General features: G+C 37.9%; 1 protein-coding gene across 1 annotated transcript in view; it reads right to left on the bottom strand.

Annotated features, from left to right (window-relative positions):
- The window catches only part of LAMP3 (lysosomal associated membrane protein 3), a gene marked incomplete at both ends in the record, with an annotated part of 45118 nt that overhangs the window by 18898 nt on the left and 7047 nt on the right, over nt 1-19173 (bottom strand). The window contains 3 exons of the mRNA XM_080918944.1: nt 3243-3413; nt 6550-6607; nt 18918-19046. Of these exons, the coding sequence (XP_080775070.1) occupies nt 3243-3413; nt 6550-6607; nt 18918-19046 (358 nt within the window). The remainder of the gene's footprint in view (nt 1-3242; nt 3414-6549; nt 6608-18917; nt 19047-19173) is intronic.

The following is a 19173-nucleotide window of genomic DNA, read 5'->3' as shown; positions in this document are numbered from 1 at the left end:
ATTTCTGCAGTGTTTCTGCCAATGGTTATGTACCTTACTTTCATTTTGCTCACTCTTAATCATGGTGGTCTAGAAATTCAATTTTCTTTGATAATATGTAAATGACTTATATACCTTATTTCCATTGTACTAGAACACTGTCGATGGATTTCTTGAATTCTTGTATTCTATCACTTTTATGTAATCTTGAAACTAGCTGTGGGCTTGCTTTATTTTGTTGTTTGGGATGATCCTCAGCTTACCTCCTTCAATCCCTGTGATCACTCTATTGTCTATGTTTAGAGATAGAAACTATGAAGCAACCCACTCTTATTTATTCCAAACAGAAGAAAGTGTCTACAGATTTTTGTCCATATGTTGAGAGTTTCATAGAGTGGTTGTGTGTGTGTGTGTGTGTGTGTGTGTGTGTGTGTGAGAGAGAGAGAGAGAGAGAGAGAGAGAGAGAGAGAGAGAGAGAGAGAGAGAGTGAAACAGAATAAAGAGCCTGCCACAGATGATCCACCACTCTGTGTGGAATAAAGTAAACAAAACTGTGAGAAACCAACATATTCAAGTTTTGGTTTACTAGTTATTCTGAGGAAGTCCTGCTCTTCATGGCTACTGGAATGTTCATCCATGTTAACTTGAAGAACAATTTATATTAGTACAGATAAATAACAGAAGCTTAAAGAACTCACTCAAGGTGATGGAAATAAAACTTACAATTTTACTAAACATTGTATTGCCCTAGTCTTTATATTAAGCTCTACCCATTGTTCCCATCTGGTTTGGAAGCCACTTCCACAAAACAAATAAACTTTAATGTGGTCGTTCCTTAAGATGACTGGTAGCATAAGTAAATACCTTCAATCTGCTCTGTAGAGCTTTATAAGAGCCCTTGACACGTCATACCTGAAAGTCTAGAAAAAAAGTATTTGACAAAGTACCAAGGAGACCACATCTCTCCAAGCCAAGTGTGTGCTATTAACTCTGAGTCATTTAGAAGAAACCTAGGCCCTTCAGTCTCTCTTAGATCTTCCTTATGCTTCCTTCAACCCCTTAGGAATGTTGAAAGAACTAAGACACTACTTCCTGAAAAGAGGAAGTGCATTTTGTAAGGAACCAACAACCACAGAGTAGTTGCCAAAATTGCATGGGCTTCCTGCAACGAGTGGAAAAACAGAAACTGTAGAAAAGTTTTTTTCTCTGATCTACCCCTCATCAAGAGCACTGTGGCCATGGCCCATGTGCATTTAAATTCCATTCACACAATAATGTTTTTCTTTTTAACTAACTGTCACTCGTAAAAATTTAGCATTTAAAGAATAATATATGTTTCCACTTGAGCATCATTTAAAAAATATCTGAATTACAAAATCTCAGAATGTACACTTCAGCTAAGGCATTTACCAAGCAAGAAACTTTTTGGTCATAGAATGGCAGGAGTTTGTGAGAGTTCAATTAGAAAGTGAATAGCAACAAGGGTGAAGGAATGTTGCTCTCTTGCTTGGGGTCTCCTTAACTATTGATTAGTTTTTCCTTAGGAAAAACAAAGGAAAGAGCTTCTATGCATCTGCTTGTGGTTCATTCATAATGGTAACCAGGCATGAGAGAGATATTGTTCACCAGATCTACCCCTTTTCTGGTTCACCAAAAAAAAAAAAAAAAAAAAAAAAAAAAAAGCAATTAGACAGGCAACTGTGTGCCTCATTCTGAAATCACATGACTAATGTTAGAGGATTTTTTTTTTTTGCTAAGAAGTAAATGTTTTCTAGAAGTTAGACACTCTAAGAGCAGTTTTTGACAGCTTCTGTGATGATACTTACTGATATTAACCCTATGACAAAGACACAAAACAAATACAGAAACTCTAAGACAGAAAAAAACCTTCAAAAACAGAGGATAGGGGGAAAACACCAGAATACTTTAACAAATGAAAAGGAGTTTCTCCCCCTAGACACATCTTTAGTTATACAATGAAATTCAAATGTAAAACCAGATTTATGTTTAAAGTTCATATGAGGCCTCTAAATCATGTTGTTTCAAAAGTACTTAGAATATTTTTGAGTTCCTACAAAAAAAAATATTTTAGGTGATGTTTGTGACTATTCTGGTCAAATGTATAAGTCTGAGTAACACTGTTTATTAAACATGGAAAGGGTATCTGTGGTGGCTTGATAATACTGTTTCATGTGAGCTCGTATATTTGAATGCTTGCTCATCAGGGTCCGCACTGGTTGTGAAAAATGAAAATGATGCAGAGGTGTGACCTTGTTGTAGTACATGCAGCCTTGTTTCAGGAAGTATATCACTAGAGGTGGGCTTTGGGTTTCGAAAGTCCGCGCCAGACTAGGTTCTCCCTCTGTTCTCTTTGATATCTTTGGATCTAGTTGTAAAGCTCTCAGCTCTAGAGCCGTGACTCCCTATGTGCCACCTGATCCTCACTACAATGATAGTAAACTAACCCTTTAAAATTGTTTCGAGCTTCTTTATATGAGTCGCTATGGTTGTAGTGTTTCTTCATAGAAAAATAACAGTGACTACGACAAGAACTTTTCTAAAAAGTGACCTATGTAGCCCTGGTCTTCACCTAAGGGTGAGTTTTTACCCTGGGAAGTTCCAGATGAGCTCTGTGTTGTAGTTTAAATGCAAAGAAAAAGTTAGATGTATGTAAACTAAACTGGCTGAGAGAAAATGTCTAATGATGCCCTACATTCCAGAAAAGTGACTCTGACAGACCTTAAGTTTATTTTTGAATGTGGACAAAGCACACCTTGGTTTTCCCTTTCTATAAATGGGAAGATTATTACAAAGTCTTTTTAAAAATCTCTTACTGAAAAATGTCTAAAATGTCCTCTGAACATGCTGTAACTGGTTACTCTTCAACAACATTTATGAGAAGTGTCCACAATGTTTCCCCTCTTTTGTGGTGTGTGTGTGTGTGTGTGTGTGAGAGAGAGAGAGAGAGAGAGAGAGAGAGAGAGAGAGAGAGAGAGAGAGAGAGAGAGAGAGACTGTGCATGTGTTTCAATTTGTGAGTCAGATGAAGACTCATCCTACTGGAGTAAGTTGGTAAATACAAGGGTTATACATATGGTTTTGACCTGCAAGCATAGGGTGAGAACAGCTCTTTAAGCTGCACAGAGTTATACTATGAGAGGTAATCATGTGCTCTAGCCCCATGACATATTCAGAATAAAGACACCTTGTAATAGACCCCTAGGTGTTTGAAGGCTGCTTGTGACTTAAGGACACATAACTTACCATTTCCAAAGGAGTCTCCTTCAAAATCAAAGGCCTGAAGATGGATATTCTTTGTTGTCATTTGAAGCTGAGCTGACAGCTGGATGCTCTGCTCACTAACACACTTGAAAGAATGCCCAACTACTGTCTCAAACATCATCATAGTATTCTTCTTTCCCTGGTAAGTCTTCTCTGGAGACAAAGTAAAATATGATATGTGAGAATCCTAACAATATCAACTAAGTGCCAGGTACCACTACTCTGCTCACATATGGCCAGTTGTCTTTTTTCAGATGTGGTAACCTTGGAGTCCTGCTGTCCTTTATTCATGAAAAAAGTACTCTATGTGTGCAGGCTACTTTGTGGCTCTATTTGGAATATATGTGAGACATTTCATGTAGATTTCCATGTGATAACAGTGAATTTAGTGTGTTTCCTCTACTTTTGTTTCACATCATTGCAGATAGAATTGTCCATTCCTGGGGCTATAAAGAGTTTCCTAAAGATGTTAGAAAGAGAAGTGAGATTGTTCTGACACTTAGCATGCATGATAATGAATCAGAACAAAAATAAACAAGTTCACAAAGAATGCATCTGCATGCCATAAGGCTGAGTCCGTAGAGGAGAAAGAACTCGGCAGGAAGGAAGTTGCATCCTCGGAAATGTATCCCATTCTTCTGTTTGCCATCCAGCAAAGGGGTCAACTCATTATGCCAGATACACAGTTTTTCTAAACAGCGATCTTGAAGGTAGATGAAGTTAAACATATCACAAACTTCATTTACTCCAACCCAACACTCACTAATAATATTTGGCTTCATAAATAACAACAACAACAACAAAATCTAGTGAGTAAAAAAGCCAAAATGTCTTGTCCCATTTCCAGTTACAGTAAGAAACAGTGTTATGTAAATTAACAAGTTGGCCTGAGATGATATACTAAATTATCTATTTATACTACTGTATCATATGATAAATATCTGTAGTTTTATCTATCTATTATCTCCCTACCCACATATCAATGGTTTATCCTGTTGCTGCCATCCCCAACATTTTCTGATATCTTACTGTAATGATGATGAATTACTGTTACTAATACTGTTGCTAATATGAGCACAATGACATGAAAACCACCATTACTGTGTCAGCTATTCTTCCTGCTAATATTGCTGAGCCTTTAAGCATATGAACCTAAAACTGGTTTCCCTATCAGTCTCTAAGTTAGTCTCTAGTCTGATATTCCTTTCCCACCTTTCTTAAGAGCTGACTACCCCACTACTAGCTAAAATCTTCTCTATCCCTTAAGATAACATTAAACAATTTCTATTAGCACATAATACTTAATCTCTAGTCTACATGAGGCAAGTGTAAATTAACATCTGAAAATTAGCTCTTAGTTGTTTTCTTCTACTTATATTTAATTGTCATCACTAACAAAATCTCCTTGAATCATATCAATAAAATATAGCATACATAATATCAAAAATATGTATATATTTTATTTACATTTCAAATGTTATCCCCTTCCTAGTTCCCCTCCACAAACTCCCTCTCCCCCTGCTTCTATGAGGGAGCTCCCCCACATACCCACTCCCACCTCATTGCCCGGAATTGACTATATAGAACACATTTTAAAACAGACTTTGCACAGTTTTTTAAAACCCCACAGTTTTGTTTTGTAGCAAATACCATTACTGAGAGATTATTAATAAATAATGTTTAAACCAATCAAATAATAACAGTGTTTTTAAAAAAAAAAAATCAGAACATTTCAAAGGCATAGTGGATGAGCTCAATACAAATGTAATATCTAAAGCTAGACTTTCTAGGGTTGTATCTGAGAGCTTCCATAAGCTCATCAGATTTTGTTGGGAACATTATCTCTCTAAACATGAACATTTGTAAATTTTTATAAATGTCTCTCTATGGTTAGTTTTCCATAAGATAAACAAAGCGAATGCTCATAAATGCATCATACCATTCACTTAATCCAAATCTTCCCATGGTATAGTTGCATCCGTTAGAATAAAATCTCGTCTTTAGCTGACCTGCCCATAGGTTCTACGTGCTCTAAAAGGGCATCCCCGGGACCACATCTACTGTGTGTTCACTTTCTAGGGAACTAGAAACAGCACTATTCCTTAGGGGTAGCTTAAATGAGAATGTCCCTAAAAGGCACTGATATTTTAATACTGGTCTTCAGATGGTGTCACTGCTCAGGGAAATGGCCTTGTTGGAGGAGTACAGCAGGTTTTGAGGTTTTCAGGCTTCATGCCATTCCCAATCACTGCCCCCCCCCCCCCAGCTCACAGATCAAGATGCAACTCCTCTGTTTTCTGCCCCATTCCACAGTCACTATGTCTTCCTGCAGCCACATTTCTCTGCTGTGATGTTAATGAACTCTTATGTCTTTGGAGTCAGAAACCAAATATGCCCTTCCTTCTACAAGTTACCTTGGCCATAAAGCTTTACTGCACCAATATAAAAGTAGTAAATATAGCTTCTTTGAAAACCTCACTCATTAAAACCCATACATGTTTTATTACAGACATCTGGGAAAGTTGCCTCAAAGCAGATGCCCCTAGATAAAGAAACTGTGTTCAAACATTTTCACAATAGTCTTTCTCCTCTGAAGGTTTCTTGAAGGACATACTAAATAGCTCTCCATTCTTTGACATTCTGATTGGTGCTTACTCATAGAACTAATTATCACTTAAGAATATAACGTAGGGTTGGAGAGATGGCTCAGTGTTTAAGAGCACTGACTGCTCTTCCAGAGGTCCTGAGTTCAATTCCCAGCAACCACGTGGTGGCTCACAACCATCTGGAAAGGTATCAGATGCCCTCTTCTGATGTGTCTGAAGACAGTGATAGTGTACTCATGTATAAAATAAATAAATCTTTTTTAAAAAATTGTTTTAAAAGAATATAATTTAATGTGACTGTGTACGGTGCTTTTTTTTTTCTGGAATGAAAGCCCTACTATGCAGAATCTTATCAACTTGGATAATTATGGCGAACACAGACAGGGCTATATTGTAATTTTGTTGAGTAATATACAACTAAGATTAAAGAATAAATTTTACTTCAATAACAAATCAGTTTTTAAAAACTAAACTTATAATTTGATATTGTCAACATGATCTAGACCATCAGCATCCATGATCATAAACTGAAGTACACACAGATTTTTAATTCTCCCAAAGTTTTAGTTCCTTTAGTTCCATATTGTTGTTTAAAAAAAAAAAAAAAAAAAAAAAAACAGCATCAAAAAGTATCAGAGTCAATGATATGAAAATAGTGATATGAGAACTGTTCTTTTACTAACCTGTATTTGAGATGGTCAAATAGGCTTCAACTTCACTAATATAATATAAGTTTTCTTCCTGTAAAACAGTAATGTGTTAACCTTTCAGTAATCTCAAGGTTTATGACTATAGTCATAGCTACTAAATACTCAATATGAGAGCCAGGGTATGTTTGTGCTAATCATAATTATATTTGAAAAATTTAATAAAAGTAATTTTATGATACAATAAATTTTTTTAAGTAATGAATAACTCATAGACCCAGATAACTCTATTTCTTACTTGTTGCTAGAGTCTGAAACTAAAGTTTCCCCAGGAGAATTTCAGTTCTATCAAAATTCCAAAATGTAATTACATCTAGAAGATGGAGTGGAATTATTTGTAAGGGTAGAGGGTATTAACTTAAAGTACCCATTCTCATGAATATATTGGGTGAAGATTGAGGGGTTCATCTACCCTCAGATAAAAATAACATTGAAAAATTGTATGTGCCCTTCTCTGTGTAGAAGGTCAATTGGTAAAAAGATGAATATCTATTTTCAAATTGTGTTTTCAAATTGGTTATATGGGTCACCAAGAGAGATTCTAGGAAGATTTCATTCGTCCTAGAGTCCACTCTTGCCTCCACTTTTTTGTTTCTGAGTTTTCCTTTTGAAATCAAAAGAAACTTCATAATAGCCCTGCAACCCCTTTGAAAGACTGGGGACTTGGGATGCTCAAGAAAATTAATGTTGGGTAAGAAAGAGTTGAGTTAAAAAGAAAATTTGTGTATTTTCTTAAGGATGGGAATTAAATCCAGGGTCTCATATATAAAAATCGTGTACTCTACTACTGAGCTACAGCATTGGCTCCTTTCTACCTTTCAGTTAGCAATTTACATTATTATTATCAGATATGTGTAAAGCTCATCATCATATAATCAAAATCAATAAACAAAATCAAATTACTTTTTCAAGTTTTACATGTAATTATGAAAGAAATTTAACAGTAATGATTATGATCACAGTATGGCTCACACTCCTGTTATCCACAGATGAAATGATGATCCATTCAGAGTACAACATACGTTAGTAAGAACACTGGTAATATACAAATATTATAGATTCTGCAGTTCACTGACTGGCCTATTTGATGCCCTCTTAGTTTGCATGAGACCCTGTAGCAGATGCTTTCATGCATTGTCCCAACTCATCTTCACAACTATGAAAAAAAAATTGAAAATTAAGTATTACTAAGGTAATACTTAATTCACAGCCTAAGGGTGAAAAGGTAAGATATGGCCACCCAGTGCTAAGCTCAAAGTAGAATTAACCTGTCTTTAACATCCACTCCATGTGATACATTGTTCAAGGACTTGGCAAAAAAAACATGGCTGAGCTGGAAGGAAAGAACCTTGGCCAGGGTAGGTGAGTTACAGTGCAGGGCCTTAGTCAATTGGTGACTGCAAGGGCAAAGAATACACACACACTGGAACAGCCTCATAGAACTGTTTCAGATTAATGGCAAGGGGATATTTATGTCTCTGGGGACATGAGCAGGGTCTCTGGGGAAAGATTAATGTGGCTGTGTGCCATTGGCCAGGACAGGGATATAGAAAGATGTTGGAAAGTGGGGGACCTTTTAAGGACAAACAAGGAGTGAAGTCTGATAAGTGTCAGGATAGTAAATTTGTGTAACTGTGGGGAGCATTGTTGGCACCCCTGGACAGTTGATAGTGAATAATCTCATTTTACCAGGACATCTTGAAGCTAGACTAAGGCAGAAACCTGGCCTCAGTGCTACACCCTGATAAGGCTATAAGGAAGTACATAAGTATCTGAAGTTCAGGACAGAGCCCTTAGGAATGTAGACTAGATGGAAGTACATTTGCATCTGTAGTTCAGGACAGAGCCCTTAGGAATGTAGACTAGATGGAAGTACACTTGCATCTGTAGTTCAGGACAGAACCTTTAGAAATGTAGCTGGGGCAAGGAAGATTCCGCAGAAGTCTCCTTGGACCCATTTTTGTCCCTGACTTTTACACCTGACCTCCTGAAAGATGTTTACAGGATCTTTGGTTGTTAACTTGCTTGTTCCCGGATTCAGAACTGATGTTTTCTTTCTGCATGCAATTAAAATTTAAAGTTGTTTAAAAGAGGATTCAATAAACCAGGTTTTACTTCAGCCTAGAGGCTTCAGCCTCAAGTCTGGCCAAAGTTATGTCACAATTTTGACTAACTGCGTCTCTCTTTTTTTTTTTTTTTTTTTCAATCCTTGCTCTGGCCCTGGAGAACCTGTTGTCTGACTGAGCTAGTCTTGGACAGTGGTGCCCAATGTGGGGCTATTAGCCATTCCTTGGGTCAAAACCTTTCAATGATATCATTTCAGTGGTTCCTTAAAATTACTTACAATTACTTAAAATTAAAAAAGGCACACTAAATGCAAATCTTTTGCGGTCATCAGGATGCAAAGGAACAGTGTAAAGCAATCCTTCAAATCTATGATAATCTTATATGTATCTTTTGGAATGGCTGCTAGAGTGGGTAGGCCAGGTTGTAAAGCCCCCATAAGTCCCATAGTCTCGTTAACCTTCCGTAAATCTTGCAATAACCTCCACTTCCCTGACTTTTTCTTAATTACAAGTATATGGGAATTCCAGGGGGAATTAGAAGTCTCAATATGGCCAGCTTGCGATTGCTCCTGCACTAGCTATTGAGCAGCCAATTTTTTTTTCTGAAGTTACAGACCACTGATCAACCCATACAGGGACATTGCTTTTCCAAGTAATCTTATCTGCATGGTGCACAGACTTGTCAATGGCCTCTGCTAATAATACCCTAGACTTGCTTTTCCTTCTCTAGGGGTAACTTCCATGGGCTCTAATCTGCCCTGATTTTGTTTTCCCAACCCTTGGGTAGGCAAATAACCACAAACATTTATTTTATAACTTTGTTACTCAGGCTACATAGAAGGACTCCCATGTCCTTCATTATATCTCTTCCCCACAAATTAACAGGCAAATTAGGAACAATATAAGGCTGGAAATACACTTAGTTACGTTCCTCATCTTCCCAATGTAAAAATCACTGCTTTGCTCAGGGCTCTGACTTTCCCCTATCCCTTGTAATTGGGTAACACTAACTCTTTTTGGCCAAGATATAGGCCAATGAGTAGAGGCTATTACTGATACATCCGCTCCTGTATCCAGTAGCCCCATAAATCTTTTTCCATTTATTTTTAAGGCTAACTCAGGTCTTTCATCTTTTATAGCTTGTACCCAATAGGCATCTGAAGAACCGAATTCTTTTGTTCCTTGAGCTTGGGTCATAACTTAAATTTTTGTCATAACCAACAGCACAAGGATCAATTGGACAATTCGCTGCCTGGGTTGGATGACCGAAATATGAGTAGGTGAAAAGGTCATAATTTTAATTTCCCCAGTATTACCTGCATCTATGACTCCTGGGGCAATTATTAATCCCACTATAGCAGCACTGCTTTTTCCTAGCAACTATCCTACAATTCCATTGTATATTCCAGCAGGAAGAGCCTGGTCTACACAGTGAGTTTCAAGCCAACCAGTGAAACCCTACCTCAACTCCTGCCAAAAGAAAGATCCAACTCCATACTGAAGGCAAAGAGAGAACCTGTTGGTGGGTTTTAAGTATGGTAATATGCTGAATGTTGTATTTAGAAACTGCTTAGGCTATGGAGCTAGTTTAATTTAAGGAGCAGAAGAAGAATGTTACAATACTACTTTGAACATTTCTAGAAGCTTCCCTACCATTGGTATCTCCAGGACTTTACAGGTAGGTATTTGACATTTCTAATAGGGTGTTATATTTTCTCAAGTACACTATTTCCACTTTGTGCCTCAATTGGCTTTCACAATATTCCTTTATGATATAATAAATATCATTAGCCTATTTTAGAGCTGGCTAATCAGAAAGTTCAGAACAGTTATGCATTTTCCTCAGATTCACATAGTTTATAGGTAAGACAAAACAGATCCTACTTTTAAAATAATTCCCTAGCTTACCCTCAAGAACTTCATAGTAAGACCCTTTCTATTTCTGAAGATACCACATACTTAAGTCATAGAACATGGAGAAATCAATTTGATACTCACCTGTAAGTTTCATTCTTATTAACTATCTTTCACAGTATCAGAAGTTTTATGCATGCAACTAAAGGAGAAAATTAATCATCAATCTCACCCAACTCTGAACCCAGACACTAAAATTATAGCCAGCCTGGCAAGATAAACCACTAATGTATAAGTGGCAGAAAAGTTGTAGAAGTGACCAATGACTTTCTGTTTGGATTTGAGGCCCTTTCCACAACATAAAACCTGTACCTAGCATGATTGTCATGAATAAGATATATTATGTGGCTAGATGTATCATAGACTAAGATCGATAACCTGCTACTATCATTCCTTTAAATGAACATTAAACTGATATCTATAACTTATTGCAGACCTATAGTTTGGAGTATTTTCTCATCAGAGAAGGTTCTCTTACAATAGATTGTTATTACTACAGAAGCCCACAAAAGATCAATATGCAGAGAATAAGACACTGCATAAGACATCTGTGTTCCATCCTCCCTCACAAATCCCATAGATTGTTGTGGAAGAGGGAGCAGAAATATTATAAGTACAGAGTTGGTAGATGCCTACAAATGAAACAAGTGGTGTTCAAATACCTTAGGTCACTTGCACATGTATTTTCAATGCAGGTGTGACAACACACTGAAGACCTATGATAACTCAAGCCAGACAAAGCCCCAGTATTGACAAAGGAGATGGACATAGCATGCTACCTCTAGAAAAGGAACTATTGACAATAATTAGCTGCTGAGAGAGGAAGAGTCAGTTTCCTTAATAATTGACCGGACTATAAGTACTGTCTGCATAACCAAAGGTATTTGAGAAATATAAATTGGACTTGATGTATTTTTAATAACAAAATATAGCACAAATTTGGATCAGTAGGGAGGTAGGGTACCTTGTGGGTGTTGTGGAAAAGGAATGATTATAGTCAAAACAAATTGTATGAAATTCTCAAGAAATCAATTAAGATTTCTTAATTATGTATAGAAGAGATTTTTATACATTTTAACTTCACTTAACAGAATGAGAATACTGAAAAACATATAAAATGAATCTTAGCTTAGAATAATGTTTCAATTCACTCTTGGATTGCTATGAGGAGACACCATGACCACAAAAACTCTTACAAAATAAACCATTTTATATGTGGCTGGCTTACTGTTTTAAAGGTTTATTCAATTATCATCATGGTAAGAAGAATTGTAGCACACAGGTGAGCAAGGTGATGAAAAGGTAACTGAAAGTTCTATATCCTGACACACAGGAAACAAAAAGTATGTGGGCTTTTGAAATGTCAAAACCTCTCCCCAGTGACCTACTTCCTCCAACATGGCCATACCTATTCTAACAAGGCTGCACCTATTCTAATAAGGCTCCATCAACCCCAACAAAGCTACACCAACTCCAATGAGGCCACACCTATATAAGAATCCTACTGAGGCCATTCTTATTCAAACCACCACAGAATAGGACAGAACTTATAGGAATTAAACAAGTGGCCTTGATTGTACTCCTGCCATTCTGAGTTGTACACAATGTATAAAGCAGTATTCTCAGCACTGATATTTTTAAATAAAATTAATAACCAATTCTAAAAAACATTGAAGATGATATAGTTCCAGCAGTATTATTAATATTAATAATATTAATATTAAAACAAAAGTTTGATTCCTTATACAAATATTAAACAGAATATGCATCTCTCGTGAGTATGAAATTTGTTTCTATCTTGAATAGTGGTAAAATTTTGTAACTTCTGGTTCAAGTTGGGAATCTCAAGCCCTCAGGACAAGTCCCAAAGATGCTGAGAGTTTCATATCTTACTGCAGAGAAACTTGTGGACCTAGGAAGAGACCCAAATCTGACTCAGGAGAAAGCTGAGGGTGCTCAGAAGAATACTGCTTTCAAATTTCTATTGTTGAATTCTTTCCATTGTAGGATTGCCTTGGTCCCTTCCAGTATGCACTTACACTCATCCCCATGGTGGACTGGCATACCTGCCTCCCCCATCATATACCTGCCTTCCCCATCATATACCTGCCTCCCCCATCATATACCTGCCTCGCCCATCATATACCTGCCTGACCCATCATATACCTGCCTCCCCCATCATATACCTTCCTCCCCCATCATAGAGCCCTACCTGTCTCCCAGGAGACCTGCTCTAACCATGGGCACAGGTAAGACACCCACCCCAATACCCACATCAGCTGGGACCCCACAGAGACCTATAAACACAGCATCTTCCCAGTACTGCCAGACTCCCACCACTGTCCAGGACTGTAGCTGCACCTGTACTCGGAGAGAATTCGCACACCCACCACTACCAAGTCCAAAATTCTGCCTGTCTCCAGGAGACCTGCTCTAACCAGGGGCACAGCAATAAAGGCCTCCCAGGAGGCCAGCTCCACCTGCCTTAAGAGAGACCTGTTCCAATCCAGGAGACCAAGGCTAGTTAACACCAGAAACAACCAGATGGTGAAAGGCAAGCACAAGAACATGATGAGTCAAATCCAGTGCAATTTGGCACCATTAAAACCAAGCTCTCTTACTACAGCATGCCCTGGATATCCTAATACAACCTGAGGAGCAGTTTTCTGACCTTGAACCCCATTTTATTAGGATGATTGAGGTCTGTAAAAAGGATAAAATTAATGTACTTAACAAAGAATTCTCAACTGAGAAATATCAGATGGCCGAGAATCACTTAAAAGAAAAGTTCAACATTCTTAATTATCAGAGAAATGCAAATCAAAACAACCCTGAGATTTCACCTCACACTAGCCAGAATGGCTAATATCAAAAACTCAGGTGAAAGCAGATGCTGGTGAGGATGTGGAAAAAGAGGAACACTTCTCCATTGTTGGTGGGATTGCAAGCTGGTACAACCACTCTGGAAATTAGTCTGGAAGTTCCTCAGAAAATTGGAAATAGGACTAAGTTATACCACTCCTGGGCATATACCCAAAGGATGCTCTAACATGTAATAAGGACTCATGCTCATAGCAGCCTTATTTATACTAGCCAAAAGTTGGAAAGAACTCAGATGTTCTTCAACAGAGAAATGATACAGAAAATATGGTACATTTATACAATGAAGTACTACGCAGCTATTAAAAAAATGACTTCATGAAATTCTAAGGCCAATGAGTGGAACAAGAAATATCACCCCAAGTGAAGTTACCCGGTCACAAAAGAACACACATTGTACACACTCACTGATAAGTGGATATTAAACCAAAAGTGTAGAATACCCAAGACACAATTCACAGATACAATTAAAGAAGAAGAAAGACTAAAATGTAGATGCTTCAGTCTTTCTTAGATGGGAAAGGAAAATACTGATGGGAGTAAATACAGAGACAATGTGTGGAGCAGAGACTGAAGGAAATGCCGTCCAGAAACTGCACTACCTGAGGATCCATCGTATAAGCAGCCATCAAACCCAGTAACTATTGCTTCTGCCAAGAAATGCTTGCTTACAGGAGCCTGATATAGATGTCTCCAGAGAGGCTCTGCCAAAGCCTTACTGATGCAGATGTGGATGCTTGCAGGTAACCATTGGACTAAGCACAGGGTCCACAATGGAGGAGTTAGAGTAAGGACTGGAGGAGCTGAAATGGTTTGCAACCCATAGGAAGAACAATAATATCAACCAACCAGAATCCAGAGAGCTCATAGGGACTAAACCACCAACCATAGAGTATACCCATGGCTCCAACCACATATGTAGCAGAGAATGGTCTTGTAGGACATCAGTGGGAGGAGATGCCCTTGGTCCTGAGAAGGCTGGATGCCCGAATGTAAGGGTGGGGAGGTGTGAGTGATTGGGTGAGTAGGGGAACACCTTCATAAAAGCAGGGGGAAGGAGGATGGGATAGGGAGTTTCCAGCAGGCACACCTGGGATTACGTTTAAAGTGTAAATAAATAAAATATCCAATAAAAAGATAGAAAAAGAAACTGGAGAGATTACCTGAAGGCTCTAGAACAAAACGAACCAGGAAGAAGGTGGCATACAGTCAAACTTTGGGCTGAAATCAAACAATTTGAAACGAAGAAAACAATACAAAGAATCAACAAAACCAAGGCTTGGTTATTTGAGAAAATCAACAAGATAACAAACCCTCACCAAACTAACTAAAAGACTTAGATACAGTATCCACATTAACAAACTAAGAAATGAAAAGGAAGACAGACATAACAATAAAAACTGAGAAAATTCAAAAAATTATCGGGTCTTAGTACAAAAGCCTATACTTGACAACACTAGAAAATCTAAATGAACTGGATAGTTTTCTATACTGATACCACATACCAAAGTTAAGTCAAGATGAGATAAACTATCTAAACAATCCCATAAACCCTAAAGAAATAGAACCAGTCATTAAAAACCTCCCATCAAAAAAAAAAAAAAAAAAAAAAAAAAAAAAAAAAAATTCTCAGGTCCACATGGTTTTAATTCAGAATTACAACAGGCATTCAAAGGAGAGCAAGCGACTAGCAATATTCCTCAAACTATTCCACAAAGAAGAAACAAAAGTAGCACTACCTAATTCATTCTTTGAGAACACATTTACCCTAATACCTAAACCACACAAAACACAACAAAAAAGAGAACTTCAAACCAATTTCACTTAAGAACATTGATGCAAAAGTACTCAATATATTTCTCACAAACAGAATCTAAGAACACATCCAAAACAACATTCACCATGACCAAGTAGGCTTTATCCCAGGAATGCAGGAATGATAAAAATATATGAAAATCCATCAACACAATGCACCGTGTTAAAATAAATTAAAAACCCTCATAATCATTTCATTAGATATTGAAAAAACCTTCAATAAAATCTAACACCCTTTTGTGTTATTAGCCTTAGCAAGATAAGGTATTCAAGGCATATACCTAAACATAATAAAAGCAATATACATTAAACCAATATTAAGTTAAATGGAGGGAAACTTGAAACAATCCCACCAAAACCAGGGACAAGGTTGCCCACTCTTTCTCTCTAATCTATTCAATATAGTATTTGAAGTTCTAGCCAGAGCAATACAACAGAAGGAAATAAAGGGGATACAAATTGGAAAGGACAATGTCAGGGTATCACTGTTTGCAGATGATATGACAATATACAGAAGAGAGCCAAAAAGTTCTACAAGAGAACTCTAACAGCTGACAAACAACTTCAGCAAAGTGACTGGATACAAAATTAACTCAAATAACTCAGTAGCCTTCCTTTATACAAAGGATAAACTGGCAGAGGAAAAAAAAAACAGGAAAACAACACCCTTCACAATAGCTACAAACAGCTAAAAATATAACATATCTTGTTGTAACTGTAACCAAGCAAGAAAAAAATGTGTGTGTCAAGAACTTTAAGTGTCTGAAGAAAGAAATCAAAGAAGTCCTCAGAAGATGCATAGTGAAAATAACCGTTCTACAGACTCCCCCCATCAAAATTCCAACATTTTTTTTTGCAAACATTGAATGAGCAATTCTCATCTTCATATGGAGAAAATAAAAACAAGGATATCCAAAACAATTCTGAACAATAAAAGAACTCTTGGAGAAATAACCATTTCTGACCTCAAGCTGTACTACAGAGCAATAATGATTTTAAAGAAACGGCGTGGTACTAGTACAGAGACAAACAGTTTGATCCATTGAATAGACCCAGAAATAAACCAATACAACTTTGGACTTTCTACTTTGACAAAGAAGCCAAAACAAATGGGAAAAATAAAAAAGAAATCATCTTCAACAAATGGTACTGTCTAACTAGCAATCTGCATGTAGAAGAATCTAAATTGTTCCATATTTAATACCCTGCACAAAGCTCATGTGGCTCCAGGACTTTGACCTAAAAGCGAGTACACTTAATTTAATATAAGAGCAAGTGAGAAATAGCCTTGAATGCATTAACACAGCAGTCAATTTCCTAAACAGAATACCAATGGTATGTACTCTAAGATAAAATATTGATAAATGGGTCCTTGTAAAACTGAAAGGCTTCTGTGAGGATAAGGACACTATCAATGGGACAAAACGATAGCCTGCAGATTGGGGAAAGATCTTCACAAACCCTACAACAGATAGAGGGGCTAATTTCTAAAATATATAAAGAGCACAAAACGTTAGACTCCAAAAAACCAAATGTGTACAGTGCTAAACATAGAATTCTTAACAGAGAAATATCAACTGCCTGAGAAGCACCTAAAGAAATGTTCAACATCCTTAATCATCAGAAAAATGCAAATCAAAACCTTACACCAATCAGAATGTCTAAGATCAAAAACTCAAGCGTCAGCACAGATGGCAAGGATGTGGAGAAAGGAGACACTCCTCCACTGCTAGTCAAGGATGTGGAGAAAGGGGACACTCCTCCACTGCTAGTCGGATTCCAAACTTGTACAACTACTCTGAAAATCACTCTGACAGTTCCTCAGAAAATTGAAAAGAGTTCTACCTGAATACCCAGTTACATTGTTTCTGGGCACATAGTCAAAAATCCTCCACCACATTACAGTGACACGTGCTCCACTATGTTCATAGCAAACTTACTCATAATAAACAGAAAGTGGAAGCTACCCCAATGTCCCTCAATCGAAGAATGGATACAGAAAGTGGTTCACTTATATTATGGAATACTATTCAGTTATTAAAAACAAGGACATCATGAATTTTTCAGGCAAAAAAAAAAATGGAATTAGAAAATATCCTTCTGAGTGAGGTAACCCAGTCACAAAAGAACACAGCTGTCTCCTGAAAGGCTCTACCAGAGCCTGACAAATACAGAGGTGGATGCTCTCAGCCAACCATTACACTGAAAACGGGGTCCCCAATGAGAAATTAGAGAAAGGACTGAAGGAGCTGTAGGGGTTTGCAATCCATAAGAAGAGCAACAATATCAACCAACCAGATCCCTCACCCAGAGCTCCCAGGGACTAAACCACTAAACCACCAACCAAAGAGTATACACACGGAGGAACCCATGGCTCCAGCTGCACATGTAGTAGACAGTGGCCTTGTGGGACATCAATGGAAAAAGAAGTCCTTGGTCCTGGGAAGGCTTGATGCCCCAGTGTTGGGAAATACCACGGAAGGGAAGCAGGAGTGGGTGAGTGGATAGGGAAATCACCTCATAGCAGCAGGTGGAAGGGCAGATGGGATAGCAGCTTTCCAGGAAAGGGGATAACATTTGAAATGTAAATAAATAAAATGTCCAATAAAAATATCATTCTGCGGGAGGTAACTCAGACCCTAAAGAACATGCATGGTGTATACTCATTGATATGTAGATATTGGCCAATAAGTACAGAATGCTCATGATGCATTCCAGACAGACCATAAGAACTTAAACAAGGAGGGCCCAAGTGATTATGTTTAAATCCCACTTAGACAAAATAATCATGGGAGGCAGAGTGAGCAAGGTAGGAGAGGGAAGGGGGAAAGGATAAGCAGGCAGGATCTCATATCGGGGAGAGAGGAAAGACACACAGAGGGCCATGAGAATAAAATGAAATTGCAGCTGCTGGGGTGAAGGTTGGGGAACCTCTAGACAGTGAGATAAGCAGGTTCACCTGTTTTTTCTTCCCGAAATATCTGCCCGTTGTAGTCACTTCAATTATGGTAGGAAACTATTGGGTACACACCACTTCCTCTATAATAGGTTTGCCTGTATAGAAATGATCCCATTTCTCATTTCTAAGTAATAAAACAGAACTTACAGATACCAATGAGCATCGCCTGCTCACTGCCACAAAACAAGTCAGTGAGTCAAATGTGCGTCTGACTCAGACCCTCAACACTCAAGCATTTCCATTCTACTGTGCTCTTTTCATCTCCTGTCAGGAAAACTTCTAAGTCCATGGGGTTTGCCTTCAGGGATTGGAAAGAACCCATTCTGTTGTTTGACTTAGGGTTTAGAATAACCACTTATCTGGTGCCCACTGGGAATTTCCACAACTCTTTTCATCTATGCTGCTTCCTCCTTATGTAATCTGCAAAAGCACTGGTGAGTAGACCTCCCTGCAAAGCTGAAGTTCTCCTAAGAGGTACTGAAGCCCTTCTTGGACTGATAAGAGTAGGCTGAAGGAGAAAGCAAACATGATGTCAACACTTCATTTCATTTCCTCCCAGGGTCCTTATTCTTATCTAAAAAGACCCCAAGAGACTCTTGGCTACTTCTGCCAGGATCTAGACTGAAATTTTGCACTGAAGTATTGGCACTAGATTGAGGAGAGTCCAAGCCCTGCTTGAGGTAATGATTGTGAAGAAATCTATGCCTTACCTTGGTAAATGTTATATTCACGGATCCTCCCTGGAAATTCAAGAAGAGTTTGGATTTTTGGGAGCCACATTTCCCAGATGCATGGGTTAGGCTGGGGTCAATGTTAAAGTGTCTCTGGGTTGCAGTATCCTAAACCATGAGATAGATCCAATCAGTAAGAGACAGGGAGAAAAACATCAAGCCAGAAGTATAGACTATTAAATAAGTAAATGGATGTTTATTTACAATAAAAAACACAAACTCTCCAGTTGTATGA

Source organism: Micromys minutus (genome assembly GCF_963924665.1).
Source record: "Micromys minutus genome assembly, chromosome: 7".
Lineage (NCBI taxonomy): Eukaryota > Metazoa > Chordata > Mammalia > Rodentia > Muridae > Micromys > Micromys minutus.
The sequence above is the reverse complement of the archived record's forward strand: the minus strand, read 5'-3'. Positions and strand labels throughout refer to the sequence as shown.